Genomic DNA, 26800 nt, shown 5'->3' on the forward strand with positions numbered 1-26800 from the left:
TTACCAACCAAACTGTTTTGCTGCAATTTTTTTTAACATGACAATTTTTTGTCTTCTCAATTCCCACAGAATCTCCATCAAAATGTGGTCAATGTGAAGCTCAATATTAAGTTCTGATTAAACACAATTTTCGTGTTCCTTACAATTTAATGACAAATACATATTCTGTGATTGCAAATAAAGCATTTTGTGTGTACATAATATGGAATAAATTCAATTTTACTTTGGTTTGCTATAGATTTCAAAAAGCAATTAACCTAATACATGTAAAGAATTTGGGGTACAAGATTACTTTGTCAACTTAAGATCAAATTTTCTCTCCATAAAGAGTAAGAGACAAAGTTTAGTGAAATTCAGTTTAATAAATGGGTCTTTACACTTACATGACACTTCCAGTCCTGTTGATGGGAGCAAACATGGTCTGAAGTGATGCCCAGGAACTGGTCTACAAGGATCAACATGAAACCATTTACACAGTGAAACACTGACACTGATCTGAAGTACACTCCCACCACGTTGTTTTGCGTGTTTTTTTCAATTTTTGTTTCAAAGGAAGGCATTTTGACACTCATAAAACCAGGATTAAAATTTTCAAACTATCAACTCAATATCCTGAGTGGACAGACCCAAGCACAAAATTGTGGAGAGTGTAAGAAGGCCTCAAATTTGTCCTAAAAAGTCCATTACCTTAAAAATTGATCTCCAAACAAAATAATCCCCGACAACAGCTGTTGAAGTTCCCCTGTAGCTCCTTAAAAAAACTACTTGCAAGATTAAATACATGTAATTTCCTGAAATTGGTTTTCAGGAGTAATTGGAAGTGCAGTGACCTTTGTACGAGCATATAACTTCATATAATATAGTGTGATCATTAGAATAACTTTTATTAAGATCTTGGTTTAATGGATTGAAAATGGACTAGTATTAAGCATGACGAACACTGAATACAAATTTGACATTTCAACTGATATAGTGCATGTAGATGTTTATGCCCAAGATCCTTTAAAATTGGATCACTGCATCTGAATTATTTTTGGACTCTGCAACTTCAAATGAACAAATTTAATGCCTCAGTTCGAATCAATAATTGATGTTTTCATGATGAACTCTGACCCGTGAGAACTCTCTTTTTTTAAACACGCAAAAGTACTTTTAAAGCCAGCCACAAAATTGTTTGGGAAAATGGTGACCAGTCGAAACCAGGATCCACTCACATTTATGATGAGAAAGACACTGACAAAAAGCGAGTGCAAATTGATAAAAGTAATACATATTTTTAGCCAATATGGACGTTGACAAAGCAACATTTTTATGTGTTTCCTTAAATTCACTACCCAAAAAACATCCCTTGAATATTGTGAGCAGCTACAACTTTCAACAAATACAGCATGCATTTCTTTCATATCTTATACATTCACATAATCAACATCACTTCGATAAAAAAATCTACGTTTAGGAAGTCAATAGTAATAAAAAATAGAAATTTCACACATTCAAATGAATATTACATTCCTGTATAAAATCGTGGTGCTGGATAGAACAAAAACGTTACTTTCTTACAGTACACAGAGGGTCATCTAGAGAAGAACGTTATCCAAGATGGTTTCGAACACTCACAAGTGGGCTTCCTCCAGCTGCTGCAGGAATGCTTTGATAAAGGCATATGCTACTGTCCATGAAGCTACCTGAACATGAGGGGCAGGCTGTCTACAGTTCGAATCCCTACCAAGAGGTATGCCACATTCTGTTGCTAGGCTTCAAAGGTATTTCTCATGCTGAAAACGAATCAGCCCACCTGCATATTAGAGACCAACATATCCACACAGAATTTCCTGTACTCTGATCCAGCGTAAATGGCCTCTGATGTATTTTTTGGTTGACTAAAAGGCTCTTGAAATAACTTGTGTTACCGGCTAACACTGCATTAGAGAGCATTTAAAAGAGAGTTATTACAAAAAAAATTAAATCAATGCTTACAAGTAGCACAAGGAGACAATTTTAAACCAAACTGCTGGAATGTTTCTCTCCTCACAACTGACATCTTGCATTTTTCAAATGCATCTGTTACAGTGAATCAGCCCTGGAAAAAACTTTCGAAGAATGCTACGATTCTGTCTTTTGACGAGGGGAAGTGACAGGAATGTACCTGTAATCACACACTTATTAACGCCCTCATAATTCTTTCAACGTACTCTTTTTACAATCATTGCACCTCAATGGTTTTCATCTTTAAAAAGAAAATTAAAAACCAATCTCTGTCAACTTTTGTTATCCAATCCTGCCTAGATGGCCAACTGTACAATATCATGCCTCTGTGAAGTCTCAAAATCTCTCAGTCTGCGAAAAAAAACGGGATCACAATACAAAAAACCATGATGTAAACTTCCAGTGACTACTTCTGCAATCCCGCTTAGCACATAGTTTCCTAATTACGCAATCCCTCCATTAATTTTATGGCCAGGTGAATAACAGGCATATGGGGAAAAAATAGATTGTGACAATTAATGACTGTGGCACAACTGGCTATACACCCACCACCTGGTAAATATGAACATGTTTTTAGGGTGTCCACAGACTACGGGTATCAACATCCTGTCAGGATCAACCTGCCCCGTAAGGGGGGTAATAGTCTGCAATTTTGCTCTGCATTTAGCTCTTCAATCAAAATATGCTACGTAAATGTTTCATCTCATTGGTACTACTATTAACATAAAAACAAGCCAAGTGCTAAATTATATCACTGCTTGAGCTATGCGTATTTACATGCATTTGAATATTGGCTCATTTGGCTAATGCTTGGGAGGTGTCAAGGGGTGTGTGATAGTTTCTATTTCTGGACTGTAATAGCTTACAATTCTTAAATACAGTTTTTTTACAGATAATTTAAATATACTCTCAACTAATTAGGTCGCTTGGAATGTGGGAAAGACTGTGGCAAGTCAAACTCTAGAGTCTTGGATGACCGCAAGAAATTTGCTATAACGTCTCTTCTTTTTTTAGCACTTTACAGTTGTGTGAACTACATTACATGAATTCATACCATATATTAACTTTCACGGTAAAATTCTAATCAGGGAAGGAAGAAGATTGTTGAGTCTCAGCCACCAGAAATTCATAACAAATTAGGATATTTTTTTTTAATATGAAACTTGATTATATTTTTCATGACATTGTTACTTCTCAGCTTTTTCTTCGTGCATTTTTTGTTGTACAAAATGCAACACAGCGCTAGTGGCAATGCTGCTACTGGCCTTAGGAGTTGGCCATCTTTAAACTGAGGTGATCCCCATACAAATTTCTTTAAAAAGGCAACCTATGTGAGAAGAAAGATTGGTGCAAAATGGGAAAATTATTGATTATCATCCTTGTGATCCGATGGGCACCTGTTATAATCGCCAAATAGCCAGGTGCCTTCTCATTTCAGAGTGGCCGCCAAATAATGTGGATTCAGGGAGCACAACCCTTAAATTGACATCTGGTGAATGAAAAAGCCAATGATGTGCAAACAGTCCCTCTGGGTTGGTGCAAACATACAGTTTGTGGAATCTTGTTGTGCAGGCAAAGTGCCAGGGCAATGTGTAGTTGCGGACACCGCCGTTTTCTGTTACGCTTAAAAAGGGTCGCTCTCCAAAAGCATGCAACTTCAGGCAACGTTTTCTCTTAATTATGTTGACCTTGTTTCTATTGTATAGTTAGAACAGAAACATGGGAGAAACTTGACTTTCTTATCTGATTTTTCAGTAACCCAGCACACCAACTGACACAATGAAACCCTGTGATACTGCAGTATAATGGTAGTAAAGGAGTGTCACTCACCTTGACCAATCAGAAATTTGCTTTCTTAATTAACTTTTCAGCAACGAATCAGCAACTTTCTATCAAACCAGTGTGGAGACCACTGCCATGTTCATTTTCAGTGTGTGTTTTGTCACTATCACAGTTTTACAGCATAATTTCTCTTAAATCAAAACCTGGCCCTCTTTCCACAAAATGAATTTTGCAGATGTTCACAATGGAGTCATAGTCACTACTTAACTGAGTCATAATTTTCTGTTCTATTATAGAAACAACTTCCACGATTACATACTGTGCCATGGCTGTGTTCAGTAGGCAAAACAGCAAATCTACGATCTGTGCACAGACTCCAAAGGGCATCTAAACTTTCCATCCATCCTGTAAGATCACATCATGTATCTGAACAAGTATCAATTTATTTTCTTAACTTTTAAATCGTGAATAAAAGGTAATTATAGTCATACATACGTGTGCACAAATATCCAAATATTTGTAGATATTTTGTCAATATTTTTGTTTATATGGATTGGCTTCTGGCCTCCAAATTTAATTTTTCACAAAAACTGAATCGAAAAATCCCTGCTATAAAGTACAGGATAGTCTGAAGTAAATGGAAGACAATGGACTACGACAGCGCCCTCAACAGGGTGGATGCATTTCAACAGAACACCATTCAGTTGGTTTATCCCTCAGAGGACAGTAGGAGAATCTTTGTTATAAACTTTGGCAATGTTGGCACTTCTTGCTGATCACCGCCTGCCAAATAAATAAATAAATGTATAAAAACAAAAGAAAGAATGAAATTGACATAACCTTCTTGGATTGGGGCAATTTCCAAACATGGCCAGTTAAAGACCTGCTGTAAAAACAATGACATTTCAGTGTGATATGCAAACATGTTGTTGCAAGGTCGGGGGCCGACATCAAAGACCAAACTGGGAGACAAGCACACATGCACATGAAGGCCGCAAGGTGATATGACTTAGTCTGGACCTGACTCCAGACGTGAATGCAGCTTTGATTCTGCACCGTGAAGTCATTTGCAATTACACTGTGAGGCTAAGGCTACTATCAAAACGGTCCCATTCCGGCTGGAGATGGAGCAACAGCCTAGATTGGACTTCAAATAGCCATGCATTTCAACCCTCACAAGATGGCAGGAAATTTCAACACATAACACACGAGCACATTGTCCAGTGCATTTAAATTGAGAAGGCAATGAAAGGTATTTAGAAGGTATGACTCTGCTTCTTTTCTTTCTTGAAATTTTCCCTCAACAGGTACAAGAGTCTTTATTTTCTAGAAAATGTCTATGAAGGGAACTTGGCTGCGTGAAATCTCCTGAACTGTTTCTTGTAATGCCTTTAGACTTACCTTTCAAACAAATTTTTATACATCTCTTAATTATAAACAATGATGGTTCCTATCACACGATCTGAAAAATATCATGACTCAGCACTTGCTTTGTTACCAAACAAAAAAGATTGAAAATCACTGATTTTAAATTTAGGGGGCTGCAATGAACCTCAGCAATGGATGATAAAATCAAAGGAGTTGGTACATTACCCAAGGAGTTTACGAGCCTCTGCTGGTCTATCCACAGCTACGATGATGAGCTTCCCGTCTCGTAGACCTACTAGAATCTGGCTCTTGGTGGGCACAACACTGACACAGTGGATGGGGACGAAGAGCGGCATGGTGGTACAGATGTCCAGGCTGGTGTCAAAGACAGAGGACAGATTTTAGTTGAAATGGTTCACATCTCTCTGACTAAAATGGTTTCTTCAGTACTGAAATTAAAATCTTGCTACATACCACCATCATACGAACAAAAGATTTTTCATGGAATTAAAATTGTAATTTGAAGCTTTGCCCCAAAAAAGGAAAAAACATTAACAAACTGAACTAATCCACAAAACCTAGTTTTATTATTATTGTTATTATGGTTTATTTCACTTTGCCTTTACCACAGCCCAAAGGCTGAATTGCACAGGCATTACAGAGCAATTAAGACATAAAAAAATTTTGAAATTATCAAAAACGTGAAATCACTAAAATATTCATAAACTGAGATAGAAAAACTTACGACCATGATGCATACTCACAAAAAAGCCACAAAACAGTCAAACAAACAGCCACCAAAAACAAGTAGCGAAAAGGATAGGAAAAATTCGATAGTAGGGATATCAAAAATATTTACAATTATAATGTGCAAAATCTGTTTGGAAAAAGGATAATTTAAGATACATGTATATTAAGGACCAACGCTCATGGACCAAAACATACCATTGGTCATTGAATAAAGATTGCACTTTACAATGTGTGTGTGTTTAAAAGCCCCATCAAATATGGAATAGGGCTTTGAGCATATTTTTTAGTGCGGGCCTTAGGAACAGACAACAGGCTTGAATTCCGTAACACACGACCACTATCCTCAGCTTTCCAGCTGGATTGAAAACAAGCCTCTAAAGAGTTGACTTAAGCCTCGTTTTTAGACAGACCTAGACGGAGAAATAGACCCTACAGACACCCACCCAAAGAGTCTCCTGATAGTAACTGTGCCCTTCTCGTCAGCCGTCAGAAGAAACTCGCCAGTGATGTTGATGTGAGTGATCTTGCTGGATAGCGTAGTGTCACACAGGTGCTTGCCGTTGATGGAGTAAATGTGGAGGGAGCACAGCTCCTGATAAACAGAGTTTCGTTTGCTCATTAATGTCACCCTGTGAATATGCCACCACTACAAATTAATGGGTCAGAATTTTCTAAGAACAGCAACTTCTATGACTACATAAAACTGCACTTGGAGATCTTTCACAATGCAAAGGAACTCGTGTTTTCACCTCTGGAAATTTTTTCTGGCTTAAGATCCCTGTGTTTAACCAGCCAGGTGGAATTTGCATGGGATTGTCAAGATTTTCCCATTTTCAAATTCCTAAAAACACGAATGACTGTCTGGTGACTGCTCTAATCTGACAGGCAACCTCCATTGATGCCAGAGTATTTCAGCCAGGCCTGTCACCTAGTAAAGAGATCCCAGATTGTGCAGTGTTGCGAAATTGCCCCAGTGCATTGCTGAATGCCAGTGGTGTCTTTTCAAATGCGGGCGGATTGGCGTGCAGCAGTACTGTATTGCTCATGGCTGAAACGCTTTTGTCCCCGCTGATAATCTGAGGCAATGAATGCCACAAACATTTGTAGATAGTTTCAAAACAATGATGGATTACCTCCACTAATGCTAACTGAAAAATGATGGTAAAGCCCAGCAGCTTGGTCTTTTGTTCCGAGTACAGTCTTTTGTAACAAGGCCCAGCTGCTTTGTCCGATTTCGGACACCCCGGCTATGCATATAAAGCTAACGTCTCCGGTACCAGGCACCCCGGAGGCAAGTGATTAATACATCAATCTAAATAACTTCAAGTACATCTACTGCTGGAGTAGAGCAACAATACGGCAGAATTGTTTGAACCCTCTGACACAGAAGTCACTTATTGTGTCAGTTGGTCAGCAGCACAAAGATCAACAGCTGTGTCATTTTGTGCATTGCAATAAACTACCCCTCAGAGAGATATCAGATTATAATTGGTGCTATCCAACAGCTGTGCTCCACTGTTCCATTGGAATAACTGTGCAGTAAACAAACTGGAGTGATGAACAGCAAAACATGGCATGAGTTCTGTTGCGCTGTCAAACAACTTTATACACACTGAAGCCGTGCAAAACTGTACTTCATATAGAAGGCACATGCAAATGACTCGATACTGTTTAAAACTCATTTTGTAGGATACTGAGAGATTCCTTGCACGTGAATTGTACCTGGCTGGCTTTCTTGCCATACTGGGGCATGCAGACGGCTGCCACTTGGCCCTCGTCCGACAAGGCAAGAAGCGGGATGGTGAGTGGGGCCTGGGGGTCCAAAGCAGGGGGGCGTAACGTCCTGACATAGTGACCCTTCATGATGGTGTGAATAATGACCGTGCTATCCTGTGGGTTGAAGAAAGGGGTATGATGACAACAGGTGCCTTAGTATGAATCTCTTAATCAAGATCAGTGGGACTGAAACGGCTGAGTTTTTAGCTTTTACTTGGGAAAATAAGAAATTGAGCCAGGGATATACAGCAACTGCTGTATTTCTAACCCACTCTTGCCAATTCTTGGCTCAACTGCGGCTGTCATAAGCAATAGGCTCACACGTAAATTTTGAATACTGTAGACTAATAGCATTCAAGCTGTGAAAATTCACGGTCTCTGATATTACATGGGATCAACCAGGATTCTGCAAGAGTAAATGGGCAGGTGACAATCTGTACATTTCAGATCATTCCAGTTACGAGATATCTGCAGCCAATGTTTATTTCTGATGATTTTTATGGATTTGCAGCTTTTGGATTGTTCTGCCACAGATGAAAGTTCCATCCTGCCACACTTAGACACAGAGAGAACACACTTTAGCATCTCCACACTTCTTTTCTGGTGTACATGTACATGGAGTTTGAGTGTGTCACCCATCAACAGACACCTACCTTTGAGGCTGACACCGCCATGTCCAGCTCTGTGCTGATGGCCACGCAGCACACCTCGTCATCATGACCGCAGAGGGTCTGCACAGGCTGGCTGCCCACACCACAGGCAACCCCTCCCTAAGACATGGAACAGACAGAAATGCATGTGGTTAATTCCCAAATTTCTGACATCCTTCAAAATCTGCCAGGGGATTTCAAGCACGTACTCAATGTTGACAGCAGCACTGAGTGCTCCTTTTCCTCATCAGACTATTCCTTCTCTGGATGACGCCCTCATTTACACTAATGCTACTGGTGTTCAGTATCTCCGATTACTTTTATACAATTTGTATGACACTGTACTGGTAATGTTGGGTTTCGTCAAATGGAATACTAACAAGTTTGGCAGAATTTAAGAATGAAGCTAAGATGCCGTAACTTAACACTGCACATCAAACTGCACAAAATGAAGCCAAAATGCCGCGATACTTTCATTCTATTACAACAAAAGTTTCCAAACAATTCAGGAATTTGGAGTACAGCCGAAGTGCGCCTGGAGTAGTTTGGCTTGACTCTCATAGGTAAGACAATAAAGCAGCCTCAACAGCTCCAGCAAGCATCCTACAGAGCAAGAAATTTGATTCCTGTGTTCATACGAAGTGGCTGCAGCTTGGAAAAATACATGCACCTATGGGAAGTCGCTAGTCGCAAGCAAGTGACTCTTAAAGGTACAGTAGACATGCTATTCTAGCCATAGCCACAAATTTCAGTCAGGGCCGTAAATCACCTGGTAGGCAATCTCCCAGATCATGCAGGTGGTGTCCCGGGAGCCTGTCATCAGCTGCATGCCGCAGTTGTCCAGCGCCAGGCAGGTGATAATGTCCGTGTGGTGGACCACATGGGCGAGGGGCTTGCCCTTGGCCACACTGAAGACCCGCAGGCTGTTGTCCCAGTGGCCGCCGGTCAGCAGCAGCTTGGCGTCATGGGTGGTGACGAATAGGGAGGGGGTGACCTTCAGGCCAGGCGCAAAGGGCCCACTTACAGTCTTCCTGATTCTGCAGTGGAGACATTGGTATGAACAGAGTTTGAAGACGCTGGACAAAAACGGACAGCCTGTATAAATCAAGGCCACATCTGGACTAAATGTTGACCGATTGACCTGAACTAGGAGTGCAAATATTGGAATACATGGCTTGCCTAACAAAGGCAAGAAAGGTACCAGTGCAACAGAGAAAGCCTTCCATTCAACACTGGTATTTCAAGAGAAGCTGCACTGTATGCAGACCCACAGTTTGGTGCACGGTTGTTATTTAAGCAGGGGTGTTGGTTAGTTCTTAAGCAGTCACTTAAGCAGTGTACGTGCTAATTCTAACTACATTTAGGTAGGCCTAATGGCTGTAACAAGTCTTGAAAAGAGTGCTAAATTATATTTAGATGCTGCTAGGATGGGATTGGAACAACAGGTTCTCCCCCCTCGCACCATTAAAACTGGCTTGCTTGTTACATCAGGCCATACAAGCAGTAGTTATCTGAAACTTAATCAAAATGATTTAGGCTTTGTAAAGATTTGTCCTTGATGTTAATTAGTTGTGATGAATATTTAGTAGTTAGCAATGAATGCCCACTGCAGTTCTAATGATGCCACAAGTGAGAGCTCGGTGAGTGGCAATTCATAAACACCTTGGAAAGTTACTTTCTGCGAGGCGGACACGTGGATGGTCTTTAACAAATAAGAAAAGTACAAATTGGTTTGGAGTGTTCTCCTGGTTTCTGATAACTTGTTGACTCCCATTGTTATGGTTTTGAATCCTCATGATACATGACCATTACTGATCTAATTTATCATGACATGGCAAACACAATGCATCCAGTGAGCCCGTACGTCATTGAGTCAAACTTTATCCTCCACAGGCACTGCTGCGTCTTGTCACACAGTGAGTATTGTGCAAAGCAATATCCATATAAGGAGACTTTAAGCTCTGTGCATTAGAGGCATGTACCACTGGTACAAAACGCTAGGTAAATTTGATGAACAAAATCAATAAATATAAAAACATTTGACTTTCATTGGACTGTTACGCAAAAAAGTATTTATGAATTGGAAAAAAAAGTGCCTAAAAGATTTTAAACTAACACATTGAAAACAGCATGGAAGTGTGGCGCCCAGTTTCTCAATCAGTTTCACAAGTTAAAAACTGCAAAATCACACTTTTAATCCCTTAATAAACACCAGACCACCGAGGAAGATTATGTCAACACAAAGTAAGAAGATTTTTCATCCCGGACGGTCCACACTAAATTTTCATGTGTGAAATAAAAAAATACTAATTAGAGGAATCAAACAGTCACCGGCCATGTTACCAACAAAAACCTAAAGAAAGCAGACGAAGGAAATGGGCATTTTAAGTTGCTCCAGGGAAGCCATTAGAGTTTAGCAGCACAATGGTGACTAGAAGACAAAGAGTGACTTGGTTATTCAACTCAGAGTGATTCCTTGACTTACATAAACTTAGAAATGCGTCTGTGGTTCCTAAGAAAAAGAAGTTCCAGTAGGAAAAAAATGGAACCAAACATGTCAGTTAAAGTAATATGGAAGGGCTGCGTAGCACCGTGATTAGAATAACGACAAGAATATAATATCAAATCAGTGCTCTGATATATGTGATTGCCGAGCTTTCGGTAACTGAGTACCTTCTTCAGGGCAAACATATTCAAAAGTGATTGGAAGGCAATCTAGGCACACTCAGAGAACCTTTCTGACAGTTTCACAAATGAAATGGCAATAGCTTCAACTCCTTTGATATTTTAATGCTTAGCAGCTGAAGGCTTCATTCACAATCCTGTGCAGAATAGAAAACGCGAACATCCATGAAAGAAACTGAATAATTCAAGACTGACTCACTTTGCATTGATGAGTGAGGAGTCTCTGTCAAATGTGAAGTAGTTGGAGATGGACTTGTCATAAGGCAGCCATCCATGCGACCCTAGTGTCCCCTTCTCTGTCACAGTCACCTGGGGGGACAGCAGAATGAAGATTTATATTGGCATTTTGCATGCAAGGTATGGGTTTATATGTCCTGATTTTGGTTCTCAGTTTGGATTCTATTTATCAGTACATCTGCTGCAAGTGACATGCTGAACTATAATGCCTACCGACCCGTTCCATGGGTAAGCCATCTTGCTTTTCTACTATTCAGAGCAATGTAACCCAACAGGCCGGAAGGAAAAATAGTCTGTTCCCTTTTATCACTACGTGAAGTTGTATTACAATTGCCAATGGGTCTAAAGGGAACAACACAAAGGCATGAGAATCACTAGTTGCAAAGACCAGGCAGAACAAGGTCATCAGGAACTTGACAAGCGCTGACTCTTCGGCGAGCGATATCAGTGAATTAGATGCAAACTGTGACCCAACCCAGTATAACAAAATGAAAGTCAACACAGTAGCTTTGGAGTGTAGCCTTTGAGCAAATCTTGATCAAAATCAATGCAAGCTACCCACATTTTAGCCCATGTAATGTCCACATGCCCCCATTATGTGATGCACTGAAATGAACAGCAGAGAAAACGTTCAAATGTATAAAACAGGCCTACTAAATGACAAACACAAATCGAAATTTGCATATTCATAAGTAAAGGTGTGACGAAATCCTAGGAAGAAACCTTGATATTGTGTTTTAATATTTCAGTACCACAACATGGGATAATTTGCTTTCTTAAAAGCTCCTTTTCTTTGGTGATTGGCTGTTCTTTCAACTCATGACAGTTAACCAGAAAAAATTCTCTGAAAAAAAATTGAGAAATCTTTCAGTTCATATTTTAAAGAAAAAGAAGTCTTTTGTACTAAATGAGTTTTCCTCTAACGGCATCACAGCAACAGCCCTCTCATTTGTCAAAAAAAGTATGGAAAATTTCCAATGCGTAAGCAAGCACACTTTCAATACAATTAACAAAAAAGAGATGTCAAATAGTTTGTATGCATTCACGAAGAAGTACAAAGTTGCATAAGAATTTGTACATTGCAATCTGACCCTTGAAAAAACCGAAAGTTTTTTATAACTTACCATGGCATCAGGCATCCCTTGGTAGATGAAGGACTTGGGCTGGCTGCGAGGGACATGGACATAGACCAAGGGATCACTGTCGGAAGTGGAGACCTCAACGAAGAAGGCCTTGAGCTCGCTCAGGTGGTCAAAGACGTTGAGGAGCTGGGTCTGGTTCTTGGAAGCTTTCCGGCTCAGTTCCTCTACGCTCATCCGCTTGGGGTGGGGCTCCTTCAGGAGCTGGCAAGGCGTCTGGCCAAAGTTGTTGATCATCCCCTCCACTGCCTCCCGCTCCAGGGGGTCCTTGATGGCATCCAGGTCCACTGCTCCTATTGGCCCAAAAAAAGTGTACATGGGCTGATGCCATGACCTTTACCCTCAGGGGTATTTTGGCAAGAAACCCTACCAGATGCATCAGACTGCATCATTTGTCAAAGTGGCAAGCCTGCCCAGTGCAAGACAATACAAGATCCAACAGTGGCATTGTCCAATGGGACTAGCTTCCACTTGTCTAAACATGGGCGGTTATTTTGGTTGCTGTTGATTGCCCAGTGCAGCGAAGTACACTAAGACTTTTATGCCCGCTGCAATGTGCTGTCTGGCAAGGTTAGGGTAACTAAGCCATGCCCCTACACAGTAACAAGATGTGTGTTTCTCCAGTGCCTGACGGCATGCATGTTACTGCAAGGTCCTACTAACATGTCCGCCGTACATCCAAAAACGCATGTTGAAAATTGAGCTGTAACTGGGTCAAAACATCAAGGAGCAACATTAAACAGATCAATCCACTCTCAAGTCTGGTGACTATTTGAGATCTTCTAAGCCATCTGGCTTGATCAAATATACAACACATAATCCACCATCCCTAAATCTACCTGAAAAAGGAACCAGGTTTTTCCAGTTTCTGTGTGACTGACTACAAATACTTAACTGCTTTAATATTACACAAAGCACAATCAAGTTTGGAACAATTTGGCTGCAGTTTCTGACAAACCCACAATATCTCAGATAAGTTGTGCTTTCAGCTACAGAAACTTCTTCCTGACTTTAATAAGCTTATTTGGAATCAGCATGTCACAAATTACAGTAAGCTGTTTTCTCAAGACACACCTTCATGTGGCAACAAAATTCTGTTGTTAAAATACGCCGACTTTTACTAATAAACGACACAATAGACAAATAAACACATCAAAGCATAGGAGCGAATGAATTTCCTTGATACTTGCCCCCTCAACCTAATCTTGGGAACCAGATTTCGATCAAGGAGATCTGTGCTGATCCAGCATGCACAATCATGTAGTTAACTTACAACACCTGTATGTGCATACCACTTTCAGAATCAACTCAAAATGAATATTTCAATCAGCAAATGTTTTAGCGGTCCTGAAACTCAGGACCTGATCTTAATGGACAGCCTGCTTCGGCTTCTCCTACCAGGGATTGACTCGACGGACCGATTGACTTACCCTCATAGGTGCAATAATAGAAGACATTGAGAGCCTCTATTGCTGCAGGTCCCTTCTGTTTGTAACCAAAGATGAGATCAATCCAGTGATGTAGATTGGCTGAGACATGCTCGCTCTCCTGTGTGGGCGAATGAAAAAAAAAACCATTATTGAAATGAATGATAAGCCAGTTCAGTGACAAACTCTCACCTTCTCGGTAGCTGATATCAGAAGTAATCGTAGGTTTTGAAAGAAAATCTTATTTACTAAAAATAAGGAAAGAACTGTTTACAAAAATGACATTTACGCTTTAAACACAAGCTAGCAAGGTATTTTTACTGACCAATGCTTGCCGGTGTTTGTTGATAAAATCTTCAGGTGAGGAAGCCCAATTTGGCAGGATGACATCATTGACACGTTCACCAGTCTGGAGGTAGCCAAGGTCAAAATCTGCATAGCACATGACCCAGATAAATTCAAATTCTCCAATCAAAGTGCACTAAGATATGAGTGATGCATTTTAAAACAGCCTTTTGGCCAAAAATTAAATTTAAGCTCTTTTCACACAAGGTTTTTATTTTAACCTTACACTGTTGTATTTATCCACACTGTATTCTCTGTGAGGTCCGAGAGTTGCAGGGTTCCTACACCTAAAGGACAATAAAATTCCATGACTTTTCCGTGACTTTTCCATAACCAAATTATGAAAATCCACAACCAAGTAACACAATTTCTTGGACTATTCGGCCTTTTAACCTGCAAATAAAATTACAGATTTTATGCACTTATTTCTGATAATAGAAACCACACAGTGTTTTATGACTTCCATGACAAAATTCCTTGACTTTAGTCATTTTTACAAAATTCCATGACTTTTCCAGGCCTGAAAAGGAAAAACAAATTTCCATGACTTTTCCAGGCCACGGGAACCCTGCGTTGTTCAAACATTACAAGGACGTTCAGGTGGGAATTGGACCCATGACTTCCTGTGCACTAGTTCCAAGGTCTTCACCACTAGTCCACTAGGTTTGCTGGGAATGGGTGGCTGGCTCAAATCCAATGCAGCAGTGAGTGCTGCAAGCAGTCAATGATTTAAATCTGGTCAAGTGGTTTGGACATCAGCACTCATAAGCAGGAAGTAATGGGTTTGAATCCCAATTGAGCAATGCTGTAATATTTTAGCAACTCTCATATCACAATGAGAACACAATGAGAATATGCACAGCAGTGTAAGGGCAAAACCTGGTATAACATTCCCAGACACAAAGCCAAATTAATACCAAATTCAAGCTCCTTGACAACAACCTCTGACATATGGAAATGTGTCCAACAACTCGGCACTTGTTCTCAGACCCCCAAGTGGGAGGAATCACAGAACAAATTTATGTCCAGCGCATGTTGTGTGGCGACTTGATGTCTGGGCTCTGTAAGCGCAAACTCTGAGCAGAGCGTCAGGGAGTGTGAATCCAGCTGCTGGCCATACACTGGGCAAGTCACTTCTCCCCTGCTTGCCTCTCATGAGTATAAATGGGTACTTGTATTAGCTGGAGAGCAACTTGTGATGGACTAACATTCCATGCATGGAAGGAAATACAATTGGTCTCAACTGTTTCTAGCCACAACAAAACCAGAGATAAGCACCAGCCTGATGCCCCATAGTGGCTTGGGACTGACTTACTACTTTCTAACCCCTACAGTATGTCAAATTTGTACTGACATCAAAAGATTTGCGAGTATTACTGTAAACATCTTTAATTGACAGATTGGCAGAAAAATGTTCTTACTATTTCTGTTCTCAAGGAATTCTGGCATGTAGAAGAACTCTGGGATGAGTTCCTTGACGTCATTGGGGTTTTCCATTAGTGTGTCCCACAGAGATGGAATGCTGTGGAACTGCCGATCGGCACAGTCAAACCTGACAGGGACACAAAGATACTCATCAGTGAAAATTATCTGCAGCTTTAGTTTGTTAGTCTGACTGCCGCTAGCTCAGCCTCTGAAGCCTGAATGTTGCTGAACAGTGTAGCTGGGGAAACTTACTAAAATAAGAGGGAAATCGTAGTGAAAAATCTCGTATTTAATACTCGAGGCCATGGAGGATTTATAAACTAATTATGTCAAAATGTCTGATTATCCTTTGGGTTGACTGGGTCATAAATGTAACCACGTAAGTTTCTTTGTTATACTTCAGAACTACATGAACTTTAAGCTCTCTGAAGACATTTTCATGAATCAGTGCCAGGAACGACACAAAAACTCAGAAGCTTGTATCAAGATTTGGCTTCTAACAAGGGGTGGGGCTAAGGCAGAAGACGAGGTATGGGAATCAACTTACTTTCCGCTCTGGAGCTGTATGTGGAGTGATGTGAATGGCTCCACACGCACCAGGTAGTGCATGACACCGGCTGCGTTGGAGTAGTGAGTGCCGTAATGGAATTTGTCGATGGTCCCCGTTGGGTCTTCAAAATTCTCGAACCTGACGTCAATCAAAAGGAAACAATTGCTCAGTGCAAAAAAAGTGAGATGTGCTTAAGTATTGCTCTACATTTATTTTGTTGTGAGAGAAATTGGAGACAACTCATACCTTTGCCAACTTGCACCCTCCCTGCTCGGTTCTGAAGTGCGATTACGTAATTTTACGTCTCATCAAGATGAGAGAATCTCGGTTCCCAAACACTTACCAGTATTGTAGTCAAGTCTTTACACAAATCCTTTCCCCTGACCAGTCATAAGTAACTGGATGAACAGTGACAAAAGGATCTTTTTGTCACGGTTCATTTGAATAGCTGTGAGCTTGGCTTACACAAGATAAATTGTGATGGACTTGGGATGGGCTCAACTGTAACACCGATACTCACTTGCTCTGGACTTCCTCAATGTTCTTTGGGTTGACCACACCAATGGGCTTGGTGAGATCCCTGTAGACCTTGGGATCCTGTAGGTCCAGAGTCTCGCAGGTGTAGTCACACAAAATCCATGGAAACTGCCAAGGCCAATAATGCAAGAAATATTGACTGCTGCATGCAAGAACCTGGTGCTCAAGGCAAAGCAATAAAAACTTAGCTTCTAGAGATGATCTTTGGATCAGTCCTTTTTCCAAAGACATAACAGTCTGGAAATGGAACAATGCATGGATAATTGTTGTCTTAGTCTTACCAAAGATTTATTATAATAAAAACAAGCAGCAGTCCACATTTCACCGATAGTCGTCCTACTCCTTTGACAAAATGATATTTCAATTGTTTTTCCTAACACAAATTGTACACATACAAAGCCTTTTGTCAAATTTAAAGTCCAATGACTGTGTCTAAGAGCCCAATAGTAAATTACAACACCTTGGTGGGTCAATAAAGGGTCAAAACACATTTCACACATTTTCAAGAAATGACAGAACCTTTTAATACCAAACAAATGCATTTAACGGCAGACAAAAAAATTATTCCAGTTTGAATTGCTAACTGCAAACTCGCCTCAACATTTAACTAGTTTTCAAAGCAAAGTAAGTCAAAGAAGTATCAACAAAATGAGATGAATTTTGAAATCAAAAATGAAAAAGTTTAGGAGGCATTAAGTACTGAATTTCAAGACTTAAGATTGAAATATGTTTTAAAGAATCTTCCAGTGATCAACTTTTGTGTGTGCTGTGACTGTATCTTCTTTTGATCCATGCTAAGCAGTGGTGTATATTAACCTCTTCTGAAATCAAAGTCGAAGTCTTATTCAAAAGTTGAAATCTTCCTTTCTTGATGTGCAAAGGTACAGTTGAAAAACAGAACTGACTGAACTCTAACCACCCAAATTCTTGAATAATGTTGGATTGAGCGCAGTAATGCTGAAAATTTCCATCACGTTGAGTATTGAGCTGCTTACCACAGGGTACTGGCTGAGGTCATTGTAGGTCCTGCCCGCGATGGTGTTGAGTTGCATCAGGTAGTCAAAGTTGGAGATCTCCCGGTTCACCCACTTGGTGGTCAGGGTGGAAGACTTCAGCAGGTCTGCAGGTGACTTGGCGCCGGTGTAGTACAGGTTGGGTGGCTTCAGGCTCAAGATGCGGCTGTAGGCTTTGTTTCTTGTCTAAAGTGCCGTGAGTTTGAAAAATACAAGTTCCAAGTCAAAAGGGTTGATTCTGAAACATCATAAGTCTCAAATGTTCAGTTGAGATAATGGAGACAAACACTCCATTCATTAGTTAATTGCTTTTCGAGGCAACCTTAGTTTTTTCTTACACCAACTAAATCTGCCAAGAGTAAGATATGTGTATGGGTTATCAGCATTTAAATAATGATAAATGCGTGAAATCATGAACAAGAAGATGTCTGATTTATACACTTTTATGGCCACTCATCATTTTAACCAAATGACAGTGTTCAAGTAATTTTCTAACTGCAACAATTTCAACTTTCAACCTGAAAATTAAATTTGTAAGGAGCTCAAGTGCAAACTAAATTCATCAAGAATGTGGTGCAATGCAAGTATTCAGGCATACTGCAGTAGATATATTACACGTAAATCTTTAAATTAAAAAGCAGATTAGAGGAATTCTCATGAAATTTTTCTTGACTTGATCTACGGCAGGATTACTAAAAAAAACCTACACAACATCGATAAAATTTCTCAAGCTCAAGAACACAAAAATCAAGGTTATTCGTGTTGTTTTGGTCACTTACTTGAAAGGCACTTATGTACACAACTATCACATTGTCTGGTCAATATCTATAAAACAAGTCTGGCTTAGGGACCAGATATCTTTCCACCTTTTTGTCCTTGAAGTTAATGAAGTAGTTGGTCTGGCTGATGAAGAAGATCTCGATGGCGCTTCGTCTGAGGTTGTAACGTCGTAGATGAACCTCTCGTAGATGGGACAGAGACCATTTGAAGTCCTGACCGGCATCTATGAATGTGCACATGCAAGAATCCAACAATATCAATATCAGAAATTACCCTCTGTAGAAAAAATGATGTGGAACTGTACAATTCTTAGTTCAGGGGAATTTTAGCAGGTATACATCCTCACCATTGCTCTTTGACACATGAAGTACTCACAGCGCAATATAGAAGATGTCATTGCTACGACTTTACAAAATGTGGCACAGGCTGCCATTACAACTGACTCTAAACAAATGTTTATCCAACTTCAACTCAGCCACACAGAATCGCGGAAATATTTACCAAACTCACAATTCCAACAATGTCCTTGTTACAAGATAGCCTCGCTAAAGCACCGGAACAACTTTACGCTCAGTTGTTATCATCAACAATGCAAACTGACGTCATAAAACCTTTATTTCCATAATGCTCAATTACGCCTCCAAGTACTTGTCGGTGTCTCAATTTATCGATGTTTTGATTCTTCAGTGACTATGTTCTTTTTATTTTCAGAATATCTGAGAGACAAGCTGAAAACAAGTTAAATCAAAAATTTGAAACGTTCTACACAAGAAACTTTTTCAGAAAGTGGATGGCGTTATGAAGACAATGGTTCCCTTTGAGAATCTCAAGGCGGACCACTTACTTGATTGTTACTGTAGATCAAACTGTAAACATGATCACACAGAAGAAAAAAAAATCGCATGATTCATTACATTGGAAATGGAACATTCAACTTTCAGGCCTATGCTCAATCTCAGCACAGTCCCACGATACTGACTTTCTTCTTTATCCGGACTGTTGTCATAGAAGTAGACATGCGTCGTGGTGACCTCCAGCTTGCCTGGGATGACGTCGACTAGCGTGATGAGGTTACACTCCTCTGAAACCACCGTCTTCTCTTTGACAGCTCCGCCCTGTTCAGTCTCAGTGCTGTGGCAAAGAGACAATACACAGAAATTCGATCATGAATGATCATCCAATTGTATCTGATAAATCATGCACCCTTTTCTTTCTAAGGGTAGATTATCAACATAATCTACTCAACAAGTACGCAATGTTTTAAAGGCATTTTATTATGAAGTCAAATTTGTTGCCATTTGTATTTTATGAATATACTTGTATTTATAGTTCTTGTATTCCAAACAAGAATCAAAGAGTTCTCATTACTAATTCGGGAGATTGTGCATTTAACTGCCTTGGCAACATATAAACCATCAGGATTCCACTGAGTTTTTCCTCTGATGTAAAATCATCCCCCAAATCTCACCAAATAGCATTTTCCAATTATTAAAAGGCATTATTAATAGTCTTGCGTTACAAAAATGTTTCACTTCATCTAACTACATGGTCATGTATCCTACCTTTCTGAGATAATATTCCATTCTTCATCCCCTAGCCTGTCATCTTGCAGCTCCATGTCGCTGACTCTCGCCTCTTTCACGATTTCCAAGGATAGCGTGTCAGTGGCTTCCGCAACTGGTCCTAGCAATGAAACAAAATATGCAAAATCGGGTTTAAAAAAACACTTATGACAGGGAAATCCTTTTGGTAGAATATAGAAGTTATTTTTTCAATTTTTTTCCCTCCACATGAATGCTATCTTTCTCAATCGATGGAATAACACAATAACCAGTTTTAACCCACAAAACATTTGGAATACAACAAATGGTGGCATCAGCACTTTTAGACCCTGTGGGTACCATGTCCTTTGTGAGAACATTCCTTCATTATTGCTATTTTTTGCATTTGTCACATGCATTTGTCATCTGGTAAGAGACAACCAGGATTTGTTTTTGAACATTCTACCTTTGTATACATCAGTTTCATGGAGTCAGTTGGCCAAGATGGCTTCCACTGCCTGCTAAAGAAACATCTAAAGTGCTATGTCAGACCAAAGCCTAGAGAAGTTTCATTGGCATGGTTCTGGTTGGTAATTTTCCACTAATTTTCATGCAGTGCTAGCTTCAACTTTTTCACCAACAGCTCAAGATTAAAGGAAGAGTTATTAAAAAATTTGCCACTCGGTGATAGCTGAACAAATGCTTGAACATAAGTCTGGAGACTACGAAGAAGCTGACTTGGGGAGGTGCAAAGCAGCTTATCTGGGAAATGGTCCAGGAAAAAAGCTTCAGAGCTTAGCAGCAGGTAAAGATCAGTCTCCAACACACGAGTGCAAAGGTTGGGCCTCCAAAGATAGCATCCAGTGACTTCCAGCCATCAGTCTCAATGTACTATCCACTCAGTATTAGGGGCGAGTTTGTCAAACAAATATCTGGATCTCGATCAGTGGTCCCAACACTGGTTTCCTACATCCATAAGGTTGGTCCTGGTTGTCAGTGAACCAATGACAGATTACTGATCCAGATCTGGATCCGTGTGAAACAAACAGGCAGATCAGCGGATTGTACATGCCGGCATACCTGTGTTATCTCTCATTTGACTGGCGTCTATGTGCTGGTCAAACATGAAATTCTGAGTGAGCTTCAGATGCATGCGGGAGAAGTTTTCCTGAGCAGACAGCTTCCAGTAAATGTGCTCGTCCGTTCTAAGGGAAAATGACAATTTCAAACTGTTAAATACATAATATATATATATGAGGAGTTGCCAATGAAGGGCTGGATAGCTCAATTGATAGAGCACTGGTATGGTATTCCGGAGGTCGCAGGTTCAAGTCCAACTATAGTCTACTGCTTTGTTCATCTTTATAAATATTTCTTTTACTGGTTCTGCTTTGCTGGCTGCCAGATAAGCATTTCTTAACACCTGTGTGAAGACAAACATGCTTCTTATGACTTTCCAAAATAGCGGGAAAAACAGAGAGACTAATAGTGATTTTATTCTCCATTAGAAATGCCCCTACTGATCCATGAGAAGAGCAAATGTATATGAACATGTCAGGTAATGAAAACTTGACAGATGATGGACAGTTGGCAACAATGTGCAGCAAACCATCAATAACAGCTGTAGATCTACATTTGGTTGATGAAATGTAGTCAAGATTTCTTTATGCTAAATAAAATTTTGTTTTTACCACTGGGCTGTGTGTTACTGTCAGGGACTTATGCCATCTATCAGTTTACTGTATTTGTCATACATGTATCTATCGTTTCATCAAGCATTTAAAGAGCAACTCTAAGGAAAACACGTTTTCTCTGATTTTATCTGTTCAAATAAATATGGAAGAATCCAACTCGAAATGCAGTGTCAGTTGTCTTCAAAGCTCAACTATAACAAGCTTTTCTGTATTAATAGGTCTAGTCGGTAAAGCATCCCATGAGCATTTAGAGCTCACATGCATGTAGCCACTGTTTGTAGCCATTGTTTGGCATGCACAAGGTTTATCCACTATGAACACAGGGCAAGGGTTCCCCTCATTTTCTCTGTTTTCTAAGAATGACGCAATCTACATTCAGCATGTTCAGAATTCGCATCTTGGCATGAACAGAAAAAAAGCCCCTTTTAGCTTGTTATAGTTGAGCTCTGAAGACAACTGATACTGCATTCGATTTGGATGCTTCCGTATTTATTTGAATGGATAAAATCAGAGAAAACACGTTTTCCTTTGAGTTCCTCTTAAAACAAGAGTCCAGGCTAAAAGAAACTGCGATGTGACTGATCTGGAAAAAACCAGCAAGAGTTTGTACAAGAACTTGGAGATAAAAATGAAATCTGAATCAGTTTTGAAGAGCCTTTATGATACAGTAAACAGTGGTACATTGCATGTTTTGTACCAGCATTGTACGTGTATCAGTGGATCCTCTCAGCATTGGTTTATGCTACCTTTCAGCCCAGGCCCCTCTCTCCCCTGTCAAGAAGCGCTTGCTGGCCCTCCACTGTCGCAGTGTGGACTGGTGCTGGTTCTGCAGCTTGTTCAGAATGCTGGCATGTCTTGTTGTCTCCGTCTTGCATAAGGTGCTGAATGGTTCGCTAATCTTAGCCTGATTACGGAACAAGGTCGTCAAATATGAAAGACATCAAACTAGGGCAGTGCATTTTTGGGGGGGAGTGATAGTGAGAAACATTTCTTCACGCTGAGATTCAAAGTCTTGACTCCAGTGTTAATGAAAATCATTGAAATTAACAGCCTCGTGTCCCTAGAAGAAACGAGTAACTTCTTCATCAATGATGCATGGGACACAGGCCCCACTCATTGACCACAGAGTAACACGTGTCCCATCATTTCAAAACTAGGCTGAGGAATCATGAGGGAAAAGCTTGCAAAATGATACCAGCATAAGAACAACGTAAATTCAACAACTTTCACTGCCTATAACTACCACAGCTTTCTGCAAACAATCTCGACAAACATGGGGGTAGTTTGAAGACAGCATAACAGTTACATTTCAACAGATTAACAATTATAACGAAATGTCACATGCATGAGTACATATCCCCTTGCATCCCACCCCCAATCACCAGATGCTACGCCACCACAATGACTGTTGGTATTTTTTTATTCACTTGGAATCGGAGCTTGCTCTCTCCTCGCTCCCGTTCCCGTCGGTGGATATCCGTGTTCATCAGGTCAAAACACTTCCTCCACAGCTTGCCCATCTTGGCCGAAATGCTGGAGAAATTGAGGGTCAGGTACTCCTGCATGAAAGGTTTCACCTGACGAAAAAGGCGAAACAATTTCTAAAAATAACAAATTTCTGCAGTTTCCATTTTGGATTTCCTTGTAATAATGCGCACTGCTAGAACACCGCTGTAATCAAAATGCTGACATCTACTGAAGACTAAAAAGACAAGACTCAAGAAGAATTGGCATCGCTCTTTTAATGGGATCCATGTACACATATGAGGCAAGCAACAACATCCTTGAAGCCTGCCCATAAGCCTGCACATAACATGCCCTCACAAAGGCAAGGAGTACACAACAATTATTTTCATGTTAGACCGAGTAAACCCATAAGTTTCCTGAGGTTTTCTGAACCCCTTCACGCTGGGACTCTTTTGACCGTGACTGCTGGGCTGCGGTATGCCCAGCATGCAAAGCTCTGTCCAGCAGCAGGCCCACATTGAAACTGCAGCTGCATGATGAATAGAATGTATGTGTGGTATGCACTAATCCCTCCCACAGAGCCGCGGATTTTGCCGTCTCCCAGCTCGAAGGGTTAAGGTGTTTAGAAACTTTCACCACTATATTGGAGTGGTCTTACCATACCTGTTTCTCAATGTAGCTTCTCCACTCTTCAGAGCGGCAGTAGGATTGGAAGTCCTCAAAGAATGTGGGGCTGGTGTCGGTGGTGGGGAGATGGGGCAAGAAGTTAGGCATACCCAGCTGCTTGTGGTATAGCTCAATCATGGCACGGGTGAGCGGGATAAGGTAAGCGTAGGTCTCACGCTCCCGAGCTGAAAACAGAAAAGAAAAAAAAAGACAAAGCTCAGTCATTACTATTGTGACTTCCTCAGGCCTCATCTTGCAATAACCTGAGTTCCATTGCAAACATGGGTCAGGCCTCATCTTGCGATAACCTGAGTTCCATTGCAAACATGGGTCAGGCCTCATCTTGCGATAACCTGAGTTCCATTGCAAACATGGGCTTGGTGTGCCCAATTTTTTTTCTGAAAGAAAAACAACAGTTCCAGGTGTTTGCAACACTATGTTGGAGTTGGAAGTTTCAAGAAGATTCTTAGAAAGGATACCGAGACAACTGGAAGTATTTTGGTCCTACAGGATGTGTAACTGTAAAGGTTTTGTTGAAACTAATGATCAGTTTAGATGTAAATCTCATAAACGTGTACAACCACAATATTTGAGTCAGTTCAGTGAGAGGAAACACTGAACAAGGAGTATTTGTGATATAACTAGAACAAAGTTCCAACAGTGTAATTCTATTTCCATAAAACCTGAAGAAGTGGTAACAAAAAATAGTCTTTGAGGAACCATTTCCCCTGAGGAAGCGCTCAACCCACGTACCATCAAGAGACCTCATGAGCGCTGAGTCCAGCGAACCCAGCAGGAAGCAGGCCTCGCTGGGGGAAGGGATGGGCCGCGTCTGCAGCAGGTGGTGGAGCCGGGCGGCCGCCGTGGCACACACCTCGATGTCGTCATGGGCAGCAAAGCCGAGCATGATGCGCAGGCCCAGCTGCGACATCTCCGCCCACTCGTCAGCCGCCGTGGTGTCCTCCCACACACACAGGGCATCAATCACGTCGATGACGGCTTCCGCTAACTGCTTTTGAAAAAGAAAAAAAATTGTTAAGTAAAAAGAAATGATAATATCCCCTGACTTCTGTCTTACAATGAAAATTACCAGTACAGATGCATAGACTTACTTTGCACTTGCTTGATTTTGTCGTGTCAGTACTATAAGGTCCTTACTGAAAAACTGCACTAAAATGTCCGTACTGAAATGTATTTGCTTTAAACATGAAATAAAGCACGACAATTTAGTGAAATAGACAGAATTTTAAGTATCATATTTAAATTTTTTTAATTGGAATTTCTTGTTAAGTATAAGTCTAAATACAAGCAAAAAGGTCATCACCTTGTCACTCCAGGCATGGCTGTCCTCCTGATCCTCACCAAACAGGAAGTCCTGAACCAGCTTCATGAGCCAGAGGGCGTTCTCAGCATGCGTCAGGTGGTCGCTGGAGCCTGCATTCTTTATGTCATTGGCTGACACCTCCAGGAGCTTCTCCAGCAGGTGACGCTTGATCTGGTTTGCCGGCCGCAGGAGCTCATACTTCTCTGCGAGCTTGGACAGGCTCACAAATATCTGGCCACGTGCCTACACAAGTGAGTAAGAGCAGGATTTTTCCAAATGTACTCTGCGTTGGGGAGATTTATATTTAATTACGGGTTTTGCCTTTACCCAACGTACATAATTCACAAAAAATCCACTTTGCTTACTTGGGTGGGACTCAAACCCACTTGGGTGGGATTTGAACCCAAGTAAGCTTGTGAATTTTTTCACAAGCTCTCGGACAAACACTGAGTATAGTGTTTATAAATATATACGATGGGTAAGGGCAAAACCCGTAATTTGAAATTAAAAGCAGCATTTCAAACATCTGATCTACAAAACAGTAATAAAACTCTGCCAAAATCAACCCACTACATGAGTATCATCAAGGGTGAGGCTGGAAGTTGATGAAAAAAATCAACGAAAACTCTAATGCTGGGTTGTACGATGACTACATGCTGTGACTGTCGGGCTGGACAGACTCTGAATCCTTAACTTCTTTAATACACGCGCAAAAACTTGGGAAAGATAAGTGTGGAAGAAAATCTTCACGGGCCACTGCAGCAGCAACAGGGTTAACAAATTTTCCCAAGGAGATTTAATGACCATCACAACTTTGCTGAATCATCAACTGTTCTCAAGAGATCTATAGTAAAGATTGCGGTAACACCATGTATTTATCTCTTCTTTGAGTATGTGTGGTTCTGAGAAGAACCGGGGAATAACTCGACGTTTCGAACAGTGTACTCTGTCCGTCTTCAGGAGACTCTTATATGTTCTCAAGAGCATCATAAAAATAACAAATATTTATAAGCGCACATATCCAGCATTACTAACACTCAAGGCAAGTTTTCTTTATTACCCCTGCTCACAGGACCCATAAACACTCCCCCCTCCCCCAAAACCTATGTTTGGGAGTTACAAGTTCTAACCACTCTGCCACTTGCCTAGGCTACGTGTCTCAACAGCAAGGGGGGCTCGTGGATTTGACTTACCGCCCAGGCTTCCTCGTCCGAGCCTGGCACCCCTCGCCACATCAGCTGCACCACTACCTCCGTCAGAGTGTCCGCCAGGGTTTCCTGTGTCCTCTCGCAAGCCCCAGACCCCTCGGGACCCTCCTCCTCCTCTCCGCCTGGTGCACCGCCTGCAGTGGGTAAAATCAGGTGGGAGGGGCGGAGGGTGGCTGTGGGAGTGGCTGAATTGAGACTACTCCTGGACGCATGGAGGGGCGAGGTTTGGCTGTCATCTAAAGTAGGACACAGTTGTAAGTTCAAAAGGGTCCGCTGCATTTTACTGAGAGTTTTTATTTCTTGACGGCCAATGTTATCTAAACATTCAAAAGTGTCGGGCAATATAAGACTATAAAAAGCATCAATATGAAAAATTCAACAGTTTCAAATACATTCTGATGTACCTATGGCTCGTTATGCAAACTTATGTAGGAGCATATTACACAAATC

General features: G+C 40.8%; 1 protein-coding gene across 4 annotated transcripts in view; it reads right to left on the reverse strand.

Moving 5' to 3' along the window:
• Positions 1-127: 127 nt before the first annotated feature.
• The window catches only part of LOC110973084 (neurobeachin-like protein 1), a 56061-nt gene continuing 29388 nt past the window's right edge, over positions 128-26800 (reverse strand). For 2 of the 4 annotated variants that reach the window (XM_087133925.1, XM_087133926.1), the window contains exons 29-52: positions 26336-26586; positions 25143-25385; positions 24572-24830; positions 23816-24003; positions 23113-23262; positions 22432-22589; positions 21072-21196; positions 20013-20133; positions 19430-19581; positions 18537-18673; positions 17653-17856; positions 16641-16765; positions 16118-16258; positions 15567-15697; positions 14126-14232; positions 13804-13921; positions 12359-12666; positions 11197-11306; positions 9082-9349; positions 8316-8432; positions 7609-7776; positions 6330-6478; positions 5362-5511; positions 128-4551 (exon numbers count right to left, since the gene is read on the reverse strand). In XM_087133925.1, the coding sequence (XP_086990051.1) occupies positions 4545-4551; positions 5362-5511; positions 6330-6478; positions 7609-7776; positions 8316-8432; positions 9082-9349; positions 11197-11306; positions 12359-12666; positions 13804-13921; positions 14126-14232; positions 15567-15697; positions 16118-16258; positions 16641-16765; positions 17653-17856; positions 18537-18673; positions 19430-19581; positions 20013-20133; positions 21072-21196; positions 22432-22589; positions 23113-23262; positions 23816-24003; positions 24572-24830; positions 25143-25385; positions 26336-26586 (3887 nt within the window). In that variant the 3' untranslated portion in view covers positions 128-4544. The remainder of the gene's footprint in view (positions 4552-5361; positions 5512-6329; positions 6479-7608; positions 7777-8315; positions 8433-9081; positions 9350-11196; positions 11307-12358; positions 12667-13803; positions 13922-14125; positions 14233-15566; positions 15698-16117; positions 16259-16640; positions 16766-17652; positions 17857-18536; positions 18674-19429; positions 19582-20012; positions 20134-21071; positions 21197-22431; positions 22590-23112; positions 23263-23815; positions 24004-24571; positions 24831-25142; positions 25386-26335; positions 26587-26800) is intronic. The other 2 variants (XM_022223564.2, XM_087133927.1) reach the window with 2 other exon arrangements.

The sequence above is a fragment of the Acanthaster planci genome, linkage group LG03, assembly GCF_054643075.1.
Source record: "Acanthaster planci isolate LZ-2023a linkage group LG03, COTS_SCS, whole genome shotgun sequence".
Classification (NCBI taxonomy): Eukaryota; Metazoa; Echinodermata; class Asteroidea; order Valvatida; family Acanthasteridae; genus Acanthaster; species Acanthaster planci.